Source organism: Seriola dumerili, unplaced genomic scaffold (genome assembly GCF_002260705.1).
Source record: "Seriola dumerili isolate Sdu_G_001 unplaced genomic scaffold, Sdu_1.0 BDQW01000081.1, whole genome shotgun sequence".
Lineage (NCBI taxonomy): Eukaryota > Metazoa > Chordata > Actinopteri > Carangiformes > Carangidae > Seriola > Seriola dumerili.
In genome coordinates this window covers 4,604,614-4,626,810 of record NW_019174336.1, presented here as the reverse complement: position 1 = coordinate 4,626,810, position 22,197 = coordinate 4,604,614, and the positions used below count along the sequence as shown (strand labels likewise).

At 40.2% G+C, this 22,197-nt stretch overlaps 1 protein-coding gene across 1 annotated transcript; it reads right to left on the bottom strand.

The window, feature by feature from the left end:
* Nucleotides 1-452: 452 nt before the first annotated feature.
* LOC111221197 (MAM domain-containing protein 2-like) lies at nucleotides 453-17,877 on the bottom strand. Its single transcript, XM_022744560.1, has 15 exons — nucleotides 17,694-17,877; nucleotides 17,444-17,554; nucleotides 12,712-13,001; nucleotides 10,355-10,439; nucleotides 9,944-10,081; nucleotides 8,578-8,855; nucleotides 7,460-7,553; nucleotides 6,551-6,697; nucleotides 5,511-5,630; nucleotides 5,218-5,357; nucleotides 4,230-4,326; nucleotides 3,178-3,336; nucleotides 2,802-3,055; nucleotides 881-965; nucleotides 453-777 (listed from the first exon to the last, which is right to left on the bottom strand). The coding sequence occupies exons 1-15, from the start codon at nucleotides 17,722-17,724 to the stop codon at nucleotides 731-733; spliced, it is 2,076 nt and encodes a 691-aa protein (XP_022600281.1). The 5' UTR covers nucleotides 17,725-17,877; the 3' UTR covers nucleotides 453-730.
* Nucleotides 17,878-22,197: the final 4,320 nt, after the last annotated feature.

The following is a 22,197-nucleotide window of genomic DNA, read 5'->3' as shown; positions in this document are numbered from 1 at the left end:
CGTGTCATGACGTCTGAGTTTCAGTGATGATGCAAAGCAACCTTTTTTTCATTACACAAAATGATGAATGTTTTCTAAACACAAGCAACCATAAAAGAACTTTGTCTAAATCGGCAAAATTAAAATTTTAGTCAGAAACTGCCTGATCAGCGGATAAGAAATAAGAGAATGAGTTTTCAATGAGTTTTCAATACTATGTACTAAAGACGCATTTTGGTTAAGTACCAAAACAAAAAGAGGTTGAACTATTCCTTTAACCGTTGTCTTCCTCAGAGTGCACGGCAGTGTTTGCAGATTACTTCATCTAACGTATATTTCCATAGGAATGAGAAGACACTACACTTTCTCATTTGAAGATCAGGCTAAGCTGTTTTCCCACCTGGTGAGTGAATCTGAACTCAGCAGTTAATGATGAAAAGAAAAACAGAAAGACATGTTGAATAACTGTCTCACTTTATTTGAGCGATGAGCATTAATCTAATGCATATAAATGTGAAGACAAACACAGTTTAACACTCTCTGTTGCTACAGTGCAGAGAGAAATGCTGACTATGACACAACTGATATGTGTTGCTCCATGAAAGTAGAACTACATGAAAAGTTTTACCCATAATTCATTCCTACAAGTTCAGATTGACATGTAGGAGTCAGGAGTGGACAATGCTTTGGTTTGTAATGTGCAAAAATAACAATGTTCATGCATCCTACACAGCGGCTCTCCTCTTCCCCTCTACTCAATCTCATTGGAGGTTCCCACGGTGGCCCGAATCTCGTTTTCTGCAGGAGGAAGAAAGAAATCAGGAGGCTGCTACAGATCTTAAATGACTTCCCGACTGTTTTAATATCTTTGTAGGATGTTTAATCCTCAGCCTCAGTTTACCTGGGCAAGGTCCACCTTCAAAGACAATGTCATCAATGGCGATGTCACTTCTCACTGATGAACCCCTGGTTGCTTCAAACACAATCTGGTTCAAAGAGACAAAAGAGAAACAATTATAATTCAGATTCTTTTAGAAGTTGCCAGATATTTTATGGGACAGAAACACACATAATGTTAATGTCTCATATTGATCCAACAAGAAAGCAGTGGAGAGCAAACCTCTACAAAGGTCTGATAGTGACCCGAGAGAAAAGATCATTCTTCCTGTTGGCTGCATGGATGCTGTTAGAGCCATTTTTTGTATTTAATACTAATTATATTTTCGCAAATCCGTTAATTAATTGAGCTGATGTAAATCCTTCTAACTTAATCATTTTGGATTTGTCATTGGATCTATTATTTGTTGTGATTAATCAGATGATGATCAGCTGTGATAGAGGGAAGGGGTGGGACTGAGTTTTGGTCTTGTCTCAGCAAACATGTTTGAAACATGTGAGAGAGTCTTTGACCTCACGTTACACTAGAGATGTGTTATGAAGTATAAATAAATCAGCTGAGAGAAGGCAACAGAATCAGAGCCTGAAGCATGTGATTTGGACTGTTTTACGTGCGAGTCAAGAAGCGGAGCTCTGTCAAGGTGACGCAGATTAAAATAAGTAAAAGGAAGAGGTAACGACAAATGTGCAGAGCAAATACTGAATGTTTACCACTGAGAGTTCAGGAGACATCTTTATGGGAAAATTGAAAAGCTGGCCTCACTTTTGAATTGAAAAGCTCTCACAATTGTTAGCTTGCCCACTAACAATTGAAGCAGCCTTTGTTGTGGCAGCATCTTATTTAAGCCCCCAAAACAGAGTAAGACGGTGCTTTCCATTCTGCTCATTCTTACTCCCATCCTTGCTCCTCCATCCTCCAGCAAGTGACTCAGAAATGGATCAAGGATCTGCCATAACTGACAAAAACCCTGTACCAGCACCGAGGAGAGGAGGCTCCTGGAGGAGCTTAGAGAGAGCTATCGCAGGTGTATCCTCAGCAGATGTTTTCTTTTCCAGACTGCAACATAGAAGCTTTTCAGATAGTAAAAGGAGCAGGCCAGATTTCTGTGGAAACTACAAACTTGACATGGAATAACAGCACCAACAGCGGCTCTGTGGTTATTCATGACATTGATTCATAAGATAAAAATTCTTAAATGTGTATGTAATCCTCAGCATCAATAAATCTTAAACACTTTTACAACTTCACCTAACTTTTCTTTACAGAAGCCCCCCCCCCCCCCACCAACACACACACACACACACACACACACACTCTCTCTCTTTTTTTATCTTTGGCTCCATGTGTATCTTGGCTCATCCAGGAAAAAGTTGGTCCAAATACTTAATACTTCAAATAGCAACTAAGTCACAATTGCTAATAGTCCTATAATATCCAGCCTGAACCAAAACAATATCACACTCACTTACTGTACCTGCAGTCGTTCACAGAGAGTTTGTGCGTTTGTGCTGTTTCTATAGATTCTGTGAAGGATCCATTTAAGCCAAATGGAAAGCATCCAATATGTCAGTCAGGCTTAGTGATGAAGGCAATTCAAATTCTTAGATTTTGAATGTCTAAAGCTGTGGTTCCTCTAAAGATACAGATGCTCTGAGAAAAGCCAATAACTAATTTTTATGACACATTTATAGCCTGAACTGTAAATTTCCTGTGGCATTGGTCCAGGCTACGTACTTTAGTTGTAGTGTTTACCACTTAGTAGCCTGTAGCAGCCTGTGAGTTGTGACTATGTTTCAGTTTAAGCCAAACAGGGTGAGAACCACTGCTCTAGTCAAAGTCGCACATGTCCAGCCCACAGACTTAAAATATAAAATGATCTATAATAAAAAAAAAACAGCTTGGAGAGATTTGGTCCCAGTCTTGCCTGATGCTGGCTGTCACACTGATACTCTACTCTGGCCCTCAGCCAGGCAATGCTCTGCTCGCCACTGCGTTGCCACAGCAACACGTCCTCTCCATCCTTGTCGAGGTGAACGCTTAGCTGGCCCGTGCTGGAGCCGTACATATGGTAGTAGAAGCGCAGGCACTGAGGCCCCCTCGAGCCCCTCAGAGGGCGGGACAGCAGCCGGACACTCTGACCGGGCAGCATGGGTGACGCCTCCATGTGCAGGTAGTATCCTGTCAATCAAAAGTCAGCAGGTTTGTCTGATTAAAGTCATCCTGTCTCAACAGCACCTCAAAGAGTTTTTGTGTATTTTTGTGTTACAGAATAAAAGGGTTGAGGTGGAGGAGACCCTTACCGAGTCCCGTGGTGTGGTCCCCTCTGGGACCTGTGTAGGAGGTGGGTGTGGGTCCTCTCCTCCACTCCCAGTCACCAGCATCAGTGTGCTTGTCCTGAGTGTAACCGCACAGTCCTGCTTCAAAGTCACAGTGTCCAGGCAGAGGAGACGACAGCAAACCTGTAACAGGAAAAAGAAGGATACTTTATGTTCAAGAGGTTTTTATTGTGAAGTTGATGTTTATCCGTTGTCTTCTTCTCTCTCAACTCACTCAGAATTTAATATTAATCTGATCCCGTTTTTAACTAACTTTTTAACTTGAAAATCTGTGGACATTTAATATCTATGTTTACTCCTGAAACTCAGATGTTTCAGTCACATTAGATAACACTTCGAATCAACACTGTAACTTTGGAAACTAACAGTGATGCAGTGGCAGTGATCCAGGCTGATAACCTTAATACTGACAGTTTGAATCCCTCGATTAACTGGAAACATCAGATAGGGTTCATTTCTGATCAGTTTGTCTTCACCGGTAGTGATTGGGAGTGTTGCTCAAACCGCAACATCTGGATATTTGACCACAGAGGCCCTGCAGCCCCCCCCTCCCCCCCTCTTTTCACAGTACAATTATTGTACCCAAACATATCACGGTACAAGTAGTTTGTAGTTGATATCACACTTGCACATTCCCTAACAAGCTGACAGGTATCGTGTTCTAACTTTTGGCTTTTATCATTATGTTTGTTTCTTGTGTTGCCCAGTCAATAATCCAGCCTCAATTCCCAGGCAAGATTTAGGTTTTCTCCAGAAATCATGACTGCTATCAGCTAATCTGCATGACTGTCAACCACTCTGTGTTGATGCAAAATACACAGAAAAACAGATTCCATTATAAAAATAGCAATTTAGACTACATTAGAGTTGACCTTATTATCATTGTGCACAGTACGGGTACAAAGCCAATGACATGCAGTTAGCATCTAACCAGAAAGAATTGTATTGTTTACAGTGCGGTACAAATATATGGATGACTGTCTGACGATGAAGTGAACTAATTCAGCAGTTGTTACCTGCTGTCAGCTCACAGTCCCCGAGGCTCACGCTGATGTCATCCAGAGCCACGGAGCCGCAGTCCCAAAAGCTCCTGCAGGTGCTGATGAAAACCACCTGAAGAGCAAAAGCAAGAAGCAGCGGCGTCCTCATCAGCTGCACCGTACCAGAGCAATTCAGCAGTTTTATGACCATTAATGGTTCACAGAGCAGCCTCAAACAGAACAGAACCAAAGCCTGAGACACTTTGTTGTGGTTGTTTCTTTCTGCTCAGATGTTTGTGTGAGACTCTGAAATCCCACATGAGGAAGGAAGGAGGTCTTGCTGAGTGTTTTAGAAAAAAAAACATGAAGTTATTGTGGGGAAAGCCTTTGAGCACTGTGGCATCAGCATAAATTAATTCTCATCACGCAGAACACATGATGGTGATACTGTGTCCTCTAACAGCAGCTGGTTAGTAAATGACGGAAGAGACTCAAACATCAGGGCAGACAGCAACGTTTTTAAAGAGACGACCAGTGATTTGTTTTTTTTATTTGTTATTTCTTGCTTGGACTGTTTGTCCTTTCTGCCCTGCGTTCTTTTAACTGCTTTGCTTTCCTCATCATTTTATTGATCCATCACCTTGTTTATTTGAGTTGACTGAAATAGATTCAGTTTTCTTTGAAATACTTCCTTTCCCTTTTACTGTAACAGTCCCTTTATTACATTTCCTTCTTTCTTCCTTCATCTTTTTCTTTATTCATTGAATTTTTCACATTTTTTCTTTCTCTTCCTTTACTTTTTTGTCCATTTTTGTCTATTTTTGTCTTCTGTACATGTTTTTGTTTTTTCCATCATTCATTCATTCTTTTATTTGCTCTTTCCTTCCCTCCTTCATTCCTTTCCTTTCTGTCACTCTCTTCTCTCCTTTCTTCTTTCTTTCTTCCCTCTGTCTGTTTATCCCCTTGTTTATTTTTTCACACATCCTCTGATGATCCTTCAGTGTTACACTTCCTGTCCTCTGACCTTGGCAGGCTGCGATGTTTGGAAGGTGATGTCCGTTGCGATCCAGATTCCTCTGGACCTCTCCCCCTGAGTCCAGATCTTCTCCTGGCTGCTGCTCTGCTGCAGATACACAGCCAGAGCCTGGTCCGTCTGGTTGTAACCTGCAGTTGCCAGAGTTATTTGTGGTTGGTGAGTCAGTAAAATAAATCACAGCAAAGAATTCTCACATAGATTCAAACACCACCACATAGGAAAAAACAAAACAAATCTTAGCAAATATCCTTCAATCTGGAGAGTTGTGGGGTGCCGCTCACCCCTCAGAGAAAAGTAAAATCTCAGGCAGTACTTCATGTTCCCAGGGAGAGTTGGACTGATCAGGCGGCTCATGTAGCCGCTGCGTGGGCTCAGCCATGAGTGAGCCAACAGGAAAGACCCTGGAAGGAGAAGACAGCTTTTATTTTCTTGAGAAACTCTCACTTCCTTGGAATCTGCTTGCCATGAATGTTCCCATCACCACTCACATTGGGCACTGATCTTAACTTTAACAGTTTTCAAATGTTTTCCAGCTTTGAATCCTGTTTTCTTCACCCCAGATGCGTCCTACAGCTGCATGCATGGATTTTTTGAACACAAGGGGGCAGAAAAAAAAATCAAAACGAACCAACACCATACAAAGTTGTTTTGGCTAGCATGTTAGCAAAAATTGCCTCCATACAAGTGCAGCAGACACAACATTATCATCTCATTGGAGTTGTTTTTGTGTCCACCTCATAAATATATTCCAATATTTTGTCTTTTAGTGTCTATCAACTCCTGACAAAATTATCAGGGCACAAGCCCTTCCACCTTGTCACATTGTTTTCACATTGTCACTGGCTTAAGTTATAGAAAAAATATTGATTATAGCTGCATAAAGGGGATATCTGTAAGTTTTCTCTGCCGCCGAACATGCAGGTGCTGAAAGCAGATGGTGGTGATTGTCGCTTGACAAGAGCCTTGGCCATCGTTGTGTTTATAATATGAAAGGCTAGAATACGCCCTCTGAGCAGCACGGCATCTTCAGGGCAGATTGGAGGCTACAGTGAGTTGCTATCAGAAAGCGACGAGAGAGGCCGGGGCTAGCTGGTTAGCATGCTAACTTCAGTAGAAGAAAAGATGTGATAGAGAGAAGAGTTCACATTGCCGTTGCTTTCCACCTTTTGAGACAGCTGAACTCACTACATTTCTTCTACACTGGTAAGTAAACAGCTGTTAACGCTAACGCTGGCTATGTAGCAATAGCAAAACTAACAAATAGCTCCTTTAATGCAGGTTTTAATGTTATAATATCCATTATCAGTTGTTGTTTTCCCACCTGCTCCTGTGGTATGGTCTCCATTCCTGAATATGTTGGGCTTCACAGACACTCTCCTCCACGACGACCCCATCACCTGGTCCTGGGTGTACTGGCACAAACCTGCCTCAAAATCACAGTTGGCGATGGAGGGGTCGAAGGTCGGCTCTGTGGAGAAACATACTAAATCAGCACTTCTGTGAGCTCTACAGTGATTTTCATGTTTTAATGACTTTGGTATCATATTGTGTTTTGACCTACAGCCAGATATTTCCACAAATACAAGCAAGCTTCACATTTGATATAGATATTTAGTGACCCCCCTGACCTCTCCACTAGCTGCTACATACTATACACATGGCCATGAGATTTAAGTTGCATATTCATCCTTAGGGATGAAACCTTTTGTTTAACCCCTTGGTGCCCATGATGTCCATATCACCACACAGAACTGGCATTTTTATCCACACATCATGTAAACCTCCAGGGTTTGATAAAGATTTTCAAGCTGATCATATATTCTGTGCATGTTTTTGTCCTTCCTTCTTTCCTTTATCCCCCCCTCCCCTCCTTCATCTCTGCATTCATTTATTCACATATTTGTTCATTTATTCCTTTGTTCTTCCCTTCATTTCTTCTTCACTCTTTTATGAATTAATTTGTTTGATCCCTCCCTCCCTCCTTTCTTTTTTCCTTCCTAACTCACTCTCTCCCTTCTGTCCTACCTCCCCCCTTCTTTCCTTTTCTTTCCCTCAGTCACTATCTTTCACCTCCTGACTTCCCTCTGTATTTATTAATCCTCCTCAATCTGAAAATGAGGTTTAATATTTTCACCCAGAAAGTATTCTATCATAAATGTGACTATTTGAATGGTAGCATTTAAACATGCCTGTTTAGAATTAACAATGACTGACTGTGTCTGCAGCTCACCAGTGTCTGTGCTGCAAAACTCTGGAGAAAAGGAAATATCATCAAGTGCAACTCGTCCGCCTCTTGGACTGTTAAATGCTACTTCAAAGACCACCTGAAGGGGCAGACAGACACATGGAGACAGTCGCTAATAAACAAAGCTGCATGCAATCAAATGCACGCAGATGGATACACACATGTGAATGTAAGTATGTACAATTTTGTGGTATTAGCAATTTTCTTATTTTATCTATGTATTTGATTCATGATGTAAAACTAAGTGGATGAAAAAGCAAAAAAGAACCTAGTATGGCCTCATGAACACAACTACTGCTGACTGTTTGAAGCTTTGTCTTCAGCTCTGTGTAACATCTTACCACAGTACCAACAACCTGAAGGTCAAAACTCACAGCTGAAGTTTGTTGCACTTTTGATGATATTCGTCAAGAAACAGATAATGATCAGGGTGGGTTGAGTAACACACTGAATTGCAACATCATTGTTTTTTATCTGTTTATCTGTTCTTTTTATCAGTAATCACTTCCTGTGCAACAAGTTTGTATCAGCACATCATAGATCAGACTATAAAGCGTCTTCAGTTGGGATAAATGTTTTGTTAAATCCTCTAAGAGTCTAATACTATACTGGTAGAAAATCATGAGTTAAAGCAAGACTATCTAACTTTTGCCAAACAGCGGCCACTGAGGCCACAAGTGACAATTAGGGGACAGGGAAATGCCACAATGAGTTTACCTACATTTCCCATAGTTATCTTGAATTAGTTGCTTTAAATCATTAGGTGATTTGACTGAGCTTACATGTAGTGTAACAGTAGCAATGGTAGAGAAGAGTCATTAAGTCAGTGAAATTAAACATCTTTCTTAAATTTCTTTATATTAGCTGACATTAGCCGTCACAAGCTACTGGTCATACCAGACCAAGTGAGGCTGTAGCAGCAAAACCCCTCAGTCTACTGCAACTGTGAGTTCATTCTACTTCATTCCATGTTTCATTTGTAAGAGGAATACTCTGTTATGTATCGTCTCACCTCAGAATCTGTTTATGTAAACGTCATGATGTAGAACTTTAAAATAATATGTACATAAGTGTGATATACTGTAACATGTTCACATGCTCACCTGCACAGAGTATGGTGCCTTCAGGTCCACCTGCACAGGTATCCACTCTCCAAGCATCTCACTCCATTCACTCTGGTTTTCTGACCCCGCCCTCCACAGCTCCTGGTACTGGCCCAGTCGGTCCCGGGTGAAAACAGAGAACAGGTTCCCTCCCTCCCTGCTCCGCTGGTACTGAAAATTCAGGCAGCCGGACATCGGCACCGTAGTCATAGGAGACACCAGTTTGGCCACTTCTTTGAAGGTCTTGGCGTAGATGGAGTCCACGTACATGATGTGACCTGAGGGAGAGTTTAAATGAAAATCTGGTTGTAGAATATATTAAAAACTGATTTAATGAATTTCAGGTCAACAGATGTCTAGACATCTAAATCAATGCTGAAAGTCTGGGTTACATATAACCATTCTTTCAACAGTATTTAAATGACTATATTTCAATCTGAAGAAGGTCCTTGTTGCATGTTTAAATATAGTTAATAAAATCTTGGTGTGGTCAGTCTTGTCATGACATGTCTGAGACTAAGCATTAGTCTTTACAGGAGGTCTGTTCACCTGTGGAATCAGTTTAGTTTGTGTAATTGTGTAATATTTATACTTAAGTAAAGGATCTGAGTAGCTCTCCACTACTGAAAGTCACACAATAACACAAACAAACTAACGATCGAGGAAGCAGTGGACCAGCAACTCCCATGTTGCGTGGGGTAAAATTACTGTTTTTATCAATGGAGTGTGGTGGCTTTACACAGAGTGATATAAAGGCTGTTTCTGGTTAACAAAAAGGATCATACTCTTTAACATAACGTTGTATCTCTTTAGGAATCCTATCCATAATGTTGCTAGATATTTATAACAACACCCTGAACCTGAAGAGTGGCAAAAACATGGACTTTTAGTTGACAAATTGACCATTTGATTAAACTGCAGCAGCTGTGTATACCGTCCTTGCTCAATAGTGGACTGATTGTTAAGGTTTTTGCCCCTATGAATCATTTACAGCCAAAACACAGGAAAATAAGGCACAGGTTAAAAATCCTGCAGTTACCCTTTGGTAGGAACAAATGGGGTAGGACTTGAGACTGAGAAGTTGCTGAGAGACAAACGAATGCACTGTTGGATTTGTTTGGATTTGACAATCCAAAAATGATAGAATAACACAATGCTTATATTTTAAGAAGTGGAGTAAATGATAGTAAGTATAAAAAATAACCTAACCCTAACCTAACCTTAGTTGTAGAAAGAAATAAATAAATAAAGAAAGATACAGAATTAGCATTCACCTGGCCTATCCGGAGTACATCAGACTCATTTCATCCAAAATAAAAACCTGCAGGAAACATCTTTGTATGAATATAATGTAAATCTCACTCACCCGTGCTGTTGTTGTATGTGTGGTCATTTGGCATGGTGTTGTGAAGGAGCTGGGCCCCACCTCCTCCCACATACCAGTTTACATTGGCGTTCCACTGGTTACTGTATCCACACAGATGAGACTCCTCAAAATCACAGTCTGGATGCAGCAAAAAGGAGAAATCAGCTGCTGTTATGGGTGTGGGTGCAGAAGGCTCTCATGCTGTTGTAACGTTACAATGTACCAGATATGTTCATGTGTGTCTGCGTGTAAGTTTAAGGAACAGAGCACAGATGATCTTCATCCGGCCATTCATACGTGTTTTTTTTCTTTTTGTTATAAGAAAGTGAGTGATGTACACTAATCAGCCACAGCATTCAACTGACTGGTTTCAGTGTTCTGGCTGATCAGTGGATGTGTGAGGTCACTGACCCAGGCAGTATCCAGGGCTGATGTGGATCTCAAAGATAGCCACGCTGCTCCCATCACTCTGTCCAGGTTTACCTTCGATGACAACCTAATCAAAAACACATGGTCAGTAACAACCTGAATCCAGTGATTCAGAGTGGCATGTAGATGACATCATAGACAGTGATCTACAGTTTGGAAGGTCAGAGAGAGTGCATGCATGAAATGTAATGATATGTAATTTACTTTCAAAGCTCTTGTGAGCAGCAATAAAATGACTTAAAGAAGAAGAAATGACACAGAGCATAAACATGCTTGTTATAACACAAGGTCAGGGCAAAGTACATTTGAGTCTCAGATTTCATTTGCACTTATTTAGATGAATACATGTTTTCATTAATATGTGTGTTAAAAATTGTGGACAAGGGCTGAACAATAAATCTTTTGTTGGCAAATAGTTTTTCAAAATCCAGAAAACACTGTCCGACATACATTCACTTTCTTTTAGCTCCACTTTGGTCTCCACCAACTCCTGAGAAAAATATCTCGCTCTTTAGCGATTAGATTCTCCATTTTCTTCAGCAGCTAATGCTAGTCGCTACCTGTTGTTGGGAAGGTGAAGTAGAGTGGTGTTATCAGAAATCAAGGGGAACTGAGACTGTCATAGTATCCAGTACATGTCATAAAACCAAAATGATAAGAAGCTAAAAGAGGCTAAAAAGCTCCGTAACACTATGATCTTGCCATAGTTCATGCTCAAAGCCATGCATCAAGCATTGATGAGATGCTTTGTACCAGATGTAGCTATAGCTACCTTCCATCCAGCCTTTCATTTTTAGTTAACATAATTTTGGGAAATACACTAATTAAATTTCTTTCTAAGACTTAGAATAGAAGATTGATATCACTCTCATGTCTTTGTGTTAAAATAAGATCATGGTTATCATAGTTAAAGGTTGAAAACAGGGGGAACAGCTAGCCTAGCTTCCCCAATTCCTAACCTCTTCCTTCAATGGACAAATAATATTTTGCCAAAACAAGAGTGTAACCATGGTCCTTTCTGTGACAGTCATTTGAAACTTTAGTTAGTGAGTCATTCTCATCACAGTTAGTACTGTGAGAATGTGTTGGAGGGTCTGTGTGAAGTAACTGTCAGAACATTTTCTCAGTGGGAAGTTTGAACCTCTGACATATTGATTTTTTTCACCTCAGTCTGGACTGAAATATGTTTATGCGCTGAGGGGCCCTCACATAGCACAGACCTGGCTTACCATCATGTAGGTCATGACCCTGTCGGAGTCAGCTCTGCCTCTGCATATAATATAAACATATGCTGTACTGTTCCAACCCAGTGTTTAGATAATGTGTGTTGGTGTGTGTGTGTTTTCAACACACTTCATATTGGCCTCAATGTGGGCCTGCATGTGTAATGTCAACCTATATCTGTCATCCTAACAACAACAGCATGAAATGTTTTCTGCTGTTTTAACAAAGAGGGTTGGAAAGTCAGCAGCAATAAATATGCATTGCTGTGAAACAGTGCACTTGCAATCTTTGATGGCATTCAATAAATAATAAATAATTAGTAAATTAATGTGGTGCTAATTTAGTAAATCTACCAGGATCATTGGACCGTACAGTCATGCTGCTTATGGCCTAATTTCAGTGTGTCTCATAAAGCAGTCTGTGACAAAGTTTTCTGGTAAACAAATTGAAATATTACTTTTTCTTGAAACTATGAATATTCTGGATGTATCAAGACTAATATTCTTTTTTTATTTATTTTTTTACACCTTTATTGTCATAACATCACGGCCTCAAAATCTCTTTGTTTTTGTTTTCTAACTGCGGCCGTTACACTCCATCATATTTAAAACTGGATTTATAGTTGTGCATGACTGTTAACTGCTACTAGGTTTTTGTTCTGTGTTTTCTTTTGAATGATTCCCAACCAGGTTAGTGAGTTTTCATCCACTTTCGTCTATGATGTCTGAAAAACTAACAGCCAGATTTACAGCATATTTGCTATTTATATTCATTTCCCCAGATGATTCATGCTATCTAATATTTCTGTGTCCTCCTGCCCTTTTCTGGTGATTAAGCTAAAACTTCCAATTGCATCACTTTCCATTTTGGAAAGGGTATGACCTTTTCTTCAGTGCTATCATCAGCATAAACATGACATTTTTAGCGCCACTGTTGAGGCTGTAAGGATAGTTAAACTGTCAGTATGCCGTTTGTTTCATCCAAGATTTTTATATCATGGAATAAATTAAACATAAAAAACCTCCAAGGACCATTAGAGGAGCTATAGACTTCAGCCTTGTTATCATTTTAAGCTGGTCTCCTTTTTAAACAAAGGACTCTATTAAGTGTTTTACCCTGTAAGGCTCAGTATTGTTGTGCAGGTCCATGCTTGAGATGACCCAGCTGTCAGAGGGCGCCTGGCTGCTCCACAGCGGCCTGTCAAAGCTCCTTCCTTCCATACGCTGCAGGACCTCCAGGCTTCCTGACCCTATGATCTGGTAGACGAGCCTCAGGCAGCTCCACTCGCCCTGGTCCAGAGGTGGACTCAGCAGGACCCCTATGATCTCTCTCTGCGGTCGGTCACCTGCACCTGTCTCATAGCTCTGGTCTTCAGTCAAGCCTCCATCCACGGCGACAAAACGGCCTGAAACAAAAAGGTGAGAAATCTTTTTTTAAATTGTGAAGATTGCTATTTTCAAGAAAAAAAAGAAAGAAAAAAAACAATGTTTGAGGGACAAAAATATTGTCAGCTTCACTTTATTTGACTATGTTATGAGATCTTTTTTCCTATAAAAACAAACAAACAAGCAAACAAACAAACAAACAAACAAACAATGGTACACCAAAGGATTTTGGATGCTGACTATCATTTTTTCTATCTTTCAGGTTTCCACTCATTTTCACTGACATCTAGTGTTATAAAGTAACATAAACATGATCTATGCATCATCTAAATCATTTTAAAAAGAACACCCTTTCATATTAATAATCCAGGTTTACTGCACAGCAGAGTATACAACTGAAACCTTAAAAAGATTCCTACCTTTAAATGAATCAGGCCGTCCAGTAATGCAGTGAATCTTTGAGATGTATACCCAAAGAAAATATGGTCTATTTTTTTTAATTTAATCTACTGTAAACTTCATGGCTGCATCTATTTTTCTCAGTTTCTGTATCATAATACACTGGAGAATTTTCATATCATTGGTTGAATGCCATCTGTCAGCATCTGTCAGCCATAAAAGAGATTGGGCAATCAGCACCTTAATTTAGCAGCTAAGGGAGGGGGTCAAAAGTTGGAAAATGTAAACTTGATACAAATCATGTTGAAATTCAACCTTAAGCTCTGTAGTAATTTGCCAAAAAAACTAAAGAAAAACAAAGAAGTGATGCGAACAAGAGGATCAGCCTGGATAAATGTTTCTGGAGAAGATTATTAAAAACTGCAAAACACAAAATCCATAAATTCTCAGAGAAAGTCACAGGTTACATAGGTTACAGAATGACTGCTAATGAGTGAGGTACTTGCTTATGAGCACTGCCAAGATCACAGCAACAAGCAACAAAGTTGTTTCCAGACGACTCTACAGTCTTGCTAGCAGCTGTGTGATGCTGCAGGCTCAGAGGTGCTTTGAGATGAATCCTAGCTTGCTGCTATTTAGTGGCTTATGACTTCCATTTTCACCACAGCAGTTTAGTGTGTTAGCATGCTAACATTTGCTCATTACCAATAATCACAAAGTGCAGCAGAGGCTGATGGGTATGCCATTTTGCAGGTATTTATCATGACAAATAACTTGAAAATTTGACCTGATGATGATGATGAAAAATCAAGATCAGACAATTTATCCAGTGGCTGTTGATATATTTCACTCTGGACACAAGGTTCACATCTGAGCAGCAATCTGCACTTTAGAAACAATTGAACTGACTGAATTTCAACTTAATTGATCATAATATTGGCACACAATCGAACTGGTGTGCCGTGCAGCATCGTCCTTGGATTCAGAAAAGAAAAGCAGTTTCTCTTTAAAGTAGGAAAGGAAATTAAAACATGTTAAAAACTTGTTTCTACTCAAACATTTTTCTGAAACAAGCTACACAAATTCACAGAATCACAGAAGACATTTTGCATCAGGATGTTTGTCCAGAGTGAAAATACTCTGACTTGGTGCAACATGAAATCCACCTCAGCTCTCACAATAACAGCAAATCTTAGCTTCTTTTCTGCTCCAGGGAGTTCTGAGCTTTCCTCACTGGTCTGTCATTTATTATTTGTCCTGGTGGAATGCCCTGTTGCCCCAGGGCTCCTATATCCTGACCAACACATGTGTATTCAAATACACTGACACACACACACACACACACACACACACACGCACACACACACACACACATACACACACACACACACACACACACACGCACACACACACACACACATACACACACACACACACACACACACACGCACACACACACACACACATACACACACACACACACACACACACACGCACACACACACACACACATACACACACACACACACACACACACACGCACACACACACACACACATACACACACACACACACACACACACACGCACACACACACACACACATACACACACACACACACACACACACACGCACACACACACACACACATACACACACACACACACACACACACACGCACACACACACACACACATACACACACACACACACACACACACACGCACACACACACACACACATACACACACACACACACACACACACACATACACACACCATGGCTGAGCTCATTTCACCTTAAATTTAAAATGTTCTTCTTTTTTGCCAGTAAACTGCAATTGGTTGCAAATGTTTGTATTTAGACACTGAATTGGAATTTAAAACACTTAATTATAACATTGACTCACTCAAACTGGATGGGCTTCCTTGGTTTAATTAGTGTCTGTGCTTCATTTGGATTTAGATGAGAAAAACTGAAATATATAAGACATGACTTCACTTGTGTTAGAGCATCAGACGTGCTGCAGTGAGCACAGAAAAGGAAAAGAGGATTGAGAGAGGAGAATAAATGAGCAGGAGCTGAGCACACCATTAACGCACCAACTACCCTGATCTTTTTAACAAGCCGGCAGCAACAGCAACAAGGATGGAAACAGGAAAAGAGAAAGTGGTTGACATTTCCCAGGGGAAAGACAGAAAGTGAGACAGGCTGCAACAGCAGAGCAATTTTCAGACAAGTATGAGCAAGAAACGATGGAAAAAAAAAGTCCTATTAAGAAGTTTTTTCCAACAGGGTTTGGCTGCAGACACGGTAGTTACTGCAGCAGCAGGACAGTGGCATGCTTGGAGGAAGTCTGCACTAATCAAAAGGGTTTAGATGAGAGTTGGTTAGGCATGGGAACCACAGTGCAGGATATATCCAAGTGAGCTCTGATTGTACCTTTAAACAGTGCTGAAGCAATCAGTCAATCAATCAAGAGATTGATCCACACTCATAAGATGTAACTAATGTCAGAGTAAAAATATCAGACATTTGCTTGTTTGAGCTTCTCAAGTTATATTGTTATATTTCTGTATGTTTCTTTTTATGATAGCCGCTCATACAAAACAAACAGTATATCATTACAGGCTCTGTTAATTAGCAAATGACATTTCTCATTATTTCTCACATTTTATAGACCAAATTAATGATTAATTTATCAGGAAAAACAGCCAATAAATGAACTGATAATGAATCAGGTTGTTTGGTTGCAGTTACTTCTCAATGACTTGGCTATTTCTACTCCTTTAGTTACCACTATGTCACTGGGTATAAGATGTCTGTGGGATATATACTCAGCTGGAATCGGGACACTGTTAGTCTAAGAGACTGAAGGCAAGAGGATAAGCAGCTAGCCTGGTTAGCAGTTCAAGAACATGGCCTCTACCACCTCTAAAGCTGATATTAACATATTTTATCTTTCTTGTTTAATCTTTACACAAACAGAAACATGAAAACTCTTCTTTGTGATTTTAAGTGGATTTATGCACTGGAACAATCTAGCTGTATCCCCCTACTCTCAGTCTTCATGCTAAGCTAGGGTAATCACCCCCTGACTCCATCTCCAAAGTTAACGCACATGGATACAAGGTTAAAAATGATGATGATTCTGGCTTTAGTTTAGAGATGTGGAAGTTTATCTTGGCTCAGCTCACTCAGATATTTTCCGGGATGAGATGTATTCTGGTTCTTGCCCGAATATGGCTGCCCGATTTGACTAGGATTTGGGAGAATGGAATCAGACCAGTTCTTGAACCAAGTCTGGTGCATCATTCACCAAGAGTCTAGTATGACAGGCCTTCCAAATTTAGGATTATCAGATTCAGAAAGATGGTTAAATTTAGGGATAGGCTTTGTATGAGTAAGACTGGGCTAAAGATCTGAGAGTGTTTCCTAACATCCACATAACCTCCACCTCTTAAAACAGGCCCCATTCATGTCACAAGTGGATCCTGCTGCTAGTGCAACAAGACACCTGCAGTCAGACCTTTCGAAATACTTCCTGCAAGGAATTAGCTCTCCACAAAAGAGTCTACATGTGTATTAGATCTAATTACAGCTACAGCAAATGAGGGTGTTAGAAACTGTTTTGTTGTTTCTGCAACAGAGTAATGGCATTGATTAAATCATGTACAAATGATCTTATTTGCAGACATCTGTTGGCTTTGATCACATCACATAAATAGGCAATGACATAACTAAGATATGGGTGTGCTCCGTACTCATCCGTATCAGCTGCTCTACCAACCCAAAGAGAATGCCTGAATGTGTTATTTCACTGACTCCAGATGTTCAGACTGAGATGCTGGAATCAATGCAGAACAGATGGGCTTCTTTTCACCAGTGTGCTTCAGTGGTATGGCCAAAGTCAGCACCAAAACAACGACAGCATCACAATTAAACCTGTAACTGCTGCTAAAAAAGCCATGATACAGTCTACACTTATCACAAGGCCCTTAACTAAATTTAAAAAAAGAGGACTGTAGATGCAGTGTGGCATCCATTAAAGTCTTCCAGTACCATCTTTGTGCAGGGTCCACCTCATAAAGTCGGTATCTGACGTGTATCCGCAGGTGTTGGATTCAAAGTTGCAGGAGCCTGGCAACAGCTGGATGTAGGCTTGGATGGTGGCTTTGAGCATAGACAGAGAAAAAGAGAGAGGAAAGACATTACAGAGAGGGAATGGTAACTATGAATCATAGCAACTGGCATTAACAGAAACATGCCCTCATGCACCAGCACTGGCACAACCATTAATAAATGTACTCACCAGCAAAAGTCAAGAGGTAGAATGGAAGCATTGCAGCTCTCTGTGGAAATAAACTTGACTTCTGGAGGAAATAAGAAAAGCAAAAGTAGGTCTTGCATCCACAGTTGGGAAAATACAAGAAGTTGCAACAAAAGTTTGTTTTTGAAGACTTCTCTGATGTGAGTGTCGCCTGAGTGTCTCTCCAGCTCACAGACTGGCAGCACACTGCAGACTCTCCACTGGGATATGTGTGTGTGTCTGGATAACAGAGCAAGGAGGAGGAGAAAGAGTGAGGTCTGGGACAGAGAGGAGGAGGAGAAAAAGAAGGTGAGTGATGAGCTGGTGGGAGGGAGGGTGGGGGTTAAGAAGGAGAGGAGGGATAGCTGGTGAGAAGACTGCGAGGTTGAGGAAGAAAAGTTAGGCAGATGAAGATTAATCAATGGGAGAGGAGGAGGAAGCGTCTTTGCGAAGAACAGCATGACCAACAAATTATGTTTACATTTTCATTTTTTGAGAGCAGCCTCTTGTGGTTATGGCATTAATTACTGAAGGCTGGCTGAGAACAAATGGTAGACTCTTAATTATTATGAAGAGGAGCAGAGGAGAATGGGTGAAAGCTGTGACTCCCACACACAGTCAGTAGAAAATGACAATGATAAATTTTAAAGTTATAATATGTAACTTTTCTGCTTTAAAATGTCCAAAAACAAAGACTAGACCTATGTATATATATCATATATATATTTCCAATCATGACTTTAAATCATGGTAATGGTACATTTCATTAGTGTCAGCTAGGCTACTACACCTCCTCTGTTCGCCAAACAGTGTTGGAGAAACACAGATTTTTAACGTGAAACTGCTTTATTTTTATCTGTTTTAATCACCAGGTTTGTTAGTTCTGGAGAAGAGAAGACCTCGCAGTTAATTCAGCTCACGGTAAAAACCTCCTGAATGACAATGAAGAAATCGTCACCAAGAGTAGCTGACTGGAATGATGGCAATGGTGGTGAAGACAACTACTGCCATGATCCCATGCTACTTCATGATGTCACCAAACTCCGTCTTTTCTTATTGTTTTGATTGAGAGACCCCTAGTGGTAGAAAATGACATACTGTGCATTTAAGCTAACTGTGTGGAGGAATTCAGCACTGATTTCCAGGGACAATCTGCACCAGTTGGTCACTGACCAGCTTCATTGCAGTTAGCCACAAGAGTATCACTGTTCTCATTCAAGAAACACAAAGGCACAAGGAGCAGGATGTTGTTCTATGGTCACAAAACATCTCAGGGAAGAGCTCGGGTGCAGGGATGGGTCTGACTTTGACAATGAAGATCATTATTTACTTCTGGTCTCCTACAAGCAGTAAACTCTGGTTTCTTTAACTGAATGACATGTTCAACAACCACATATGTGTGACATATGTAGATACTTTTGGGCCAAACGGTGTACAATATATCATTGACTATTTTGTGTATTGTATGCTAAAGCTGCACAAAAACATGCGTGTCTGGAAGCTTCACTGTTTAAGGAGAGGCCTGAATACACAAATGATCTAAACTGTGCCTGGTCTCAAAAGCTTGCAGGCATTACGTATTTTTGAATATGAACATTAAGTAATTCTGCCTTACCTACATGTGCATGTCAAAAATGACATGACTATGTCATACAGAGAACACCAGTTTTACTTAAATGTTAATGAGCCACATAGGAATTTAAAGCAGTCACAACAGAGACACTGTGTCCTGCCCAAATGCAAAAAAAGAATTTTTTTTTTTTGATGAGCGATTAATGGAAAAAAAAAAGTTGAATCTGAATTCTGGACGCCTTCACTCTAGTGACATTGCAGAAGGGAATGACAATGAGAGGTAGAGAAGAAAAGAATGTACCATGTTGGATATGGGAGATTAGACCATGCTGTAATTTTTTCTCTCTTCCACATTTGTGATCCATCTGTTAGACTTTCTTTCTCTGCCTCTCTCTTTCTCTCCCTTTCTGCAGTTGTCTTGTACTGTACATGTCCATTCCTCCACTTTCCTCACTCAGTTATCTCAGTTTAATGAGGTACTATGGACACCATGAACACCTTCAAACCAGATGGAGAAGTGAGTTCTCCCATGATTTTGTCCATATGACCAGACTGCAGCCATCAGTGTTCTTTCTTGAGCAAATAAGGATCTAAGTATGAGAGAAAATGACTCATAATTATTTTCAAGTGTAAATGCAAACAATCTGAACAGTTTGGTTGTGAACAAAGGAGATTGAGAAAATATTCTTGCCTGTTTTCAAGGGATCACTGTATGTCCAGGGATTTCTGCATTCATCCAGTTCCAAAGACAATTTTAGTTTTCAACTGGTTTAAATTTCCATCCTCACAAACCATCGGTCATCTGTTTAATTTCCTGGTTGCCTGTGTCTGTGTAAACAACAATATGGAGCTTTAAGAAATAAGTGAAGGATACCAGAATGTGTCATGTGCAGTGCATGCAGAGTAATGTTTGCATGATGATACAGTTATGACAGTATCTCCTCAGTATGTAACTTGCTGGCCAGAGGGATCAGCAGGTTAGGTCCCCTCTGGCCCTCCACCCTTCCTCTGGGAACCCTCCAGACCACTGGCTCAGCCCGAAGACAGAACAAGCAACTTAGGATAGGCATTATTATTTATTTTATCTGTATGGAAATGTCTAGTTGTAACATAAATCTTGATTTCAATCATCAAACACTCGATCTCCTCTGTTCTCAGGGTGGGAGTGACCTTTAAACAATTAAAATTTTTATTATCGTTCATGTTTAATACTGAGATTTCACTGTCAAGGGAAACATGGACATAAATCTGTTTCTGCAGACTTGTCCCAGATATTGTGCTTTTGTTCAGTTTGTTTGCAGAATGAGTAACAGTTTATAATACTGATCTCTTGCTGTACATGTCATTTATTATGGAGTCCGAACTAGTTCAATAGCAAACAAATAATTATATGAATAAATACCATAAAAATTTGTTATATAGCCATAAACTTATGAAATAATCCAATACATTTGTAAAACATTATTATGTAATCCTACTTTTCATCCTACTTTTTTTCATTCCAGCTTTTTTTTTTGCTCCATTTTTCCAGATGATTTTTCAGAATACCAATTCTCATCACAAACTTCGTTAATCAAGGCAAACTAGAAGAGAAAATTGTAATTTAACTGTACATAAATGTAATTATAATTTGTTAAAAATAAAAAAAGGGAAAAACCTCTATTTCAACATTTGTAATTTTCTGAATTACATAAAAAGGTCTCAGATATATCATGATCTTTTAGAAACCATTTATTATCTTCACTTATCTTTTTTTATAACAGGAAAAGCAATTAATATACTGTATATACATTGAAATACATTTGTACAAGATGATAACACAGTATGTCAGAAATCATATACAGATTGTTAACAAAGCAATAGTTTATAAATTATTTTTTGATTTCATAATATACTCAGGCCCACTCCTTATGTATTTTTAAACAGGTTTATAGTCATGCTAGCAACTCTGGAGGCTCTACTTAGGCTTTGAGCTAAATGCTAATGTCAACATGCTAACATGCTCACAATCACAATATTCAAATGTGGATGTTATAGGACAATAGTGACAATAAAGTGCAAACAGCATCATGCCACCAGTCCTCCTGCAGCAGAGCGCCACCTGCAGACCTGCTGAGATCACAGGCTCTGTGCAGGTGAACATGGACCCTGACTGGCTCATGAACAAACTGGAACCTGCAGTGTGCATTTAATCGAGGCCACTGGGTTTCTGCATGATAAGAGATAACCGTGTAATGGGAAACTATGAAACATTAATGTGCGTTAATTCCAGTAATGGCTTCAGTCTGTGCTCTCTGCGTGCCATACAACTACAGACAGAACATGTTCAGTATACCTTCATCCATGCAGGGAGAGAATGAGGGCCACAAATTATTGATGCCTTCTCAGGAACTAGAGCAGCAGAGAACTGGACTGGCATGAAATATAGGTTGTGTGACATGAGTTAACGCCAGCAGCGGAGTGATAACGTTACCTCAGATACTCTCTGATGACCTGATTCTGCACGTTGCACTCTATATTTTGGAGCGTTTTGATTGGCTCGGGTCATTAAAATGTGTCATACACGCCTCCACATTCAGCCAAACGTTCACAGCCTGTACTTTACAGAAGCGTACAGGCTGTTTGTGTGGGATAAGAGCTGCGTGGCTGCAGAGAGGGCAAATAACAGACTGGATGCCATGGTTACTACTCCGCACCATCGCCATCCTCCATCACATATTGTTGTCACGGTAACGGCTGCTCCAATGGAAGGGTGCATGTGACTTAGGTGAGAATGTGTTACAGGACACGCAACAATGTGATCGATCTACTCAACCAGGGCTTGAGTGACACCAGATTATTATGCCAGGGGCCCTTCAAACACCGCCCACCCTGCTTCACACTCAGTGTATCAGCCATGATTAGATACTAAATTTCATATCACACATGCCAGCCT

Excerpts from the sequence above, each read along its gene's own strand:
- LOC111221197 (XM_022744560.1), bottom strand. The coding sequence starts at position 17,724 with ATGCTTCCATTCTACCTCTTGACTTTTGCTG. Across the intron at positions 10,440-12,711 it reads ACAATACTGAGCCTTACAGG|GTTGTCATCGAAGGTAAACC; the intron begins GTAAAACACTTA and ends GTTTTTGATTAG. Across the intron at positions 7,554-8,577 it reads AGGCACCATACTCTGTGCAG|GTGGTCTTTGAAGTAGCATT; the intron begins GTGAGCATGTGA and ends CTGCCCCTTCAG.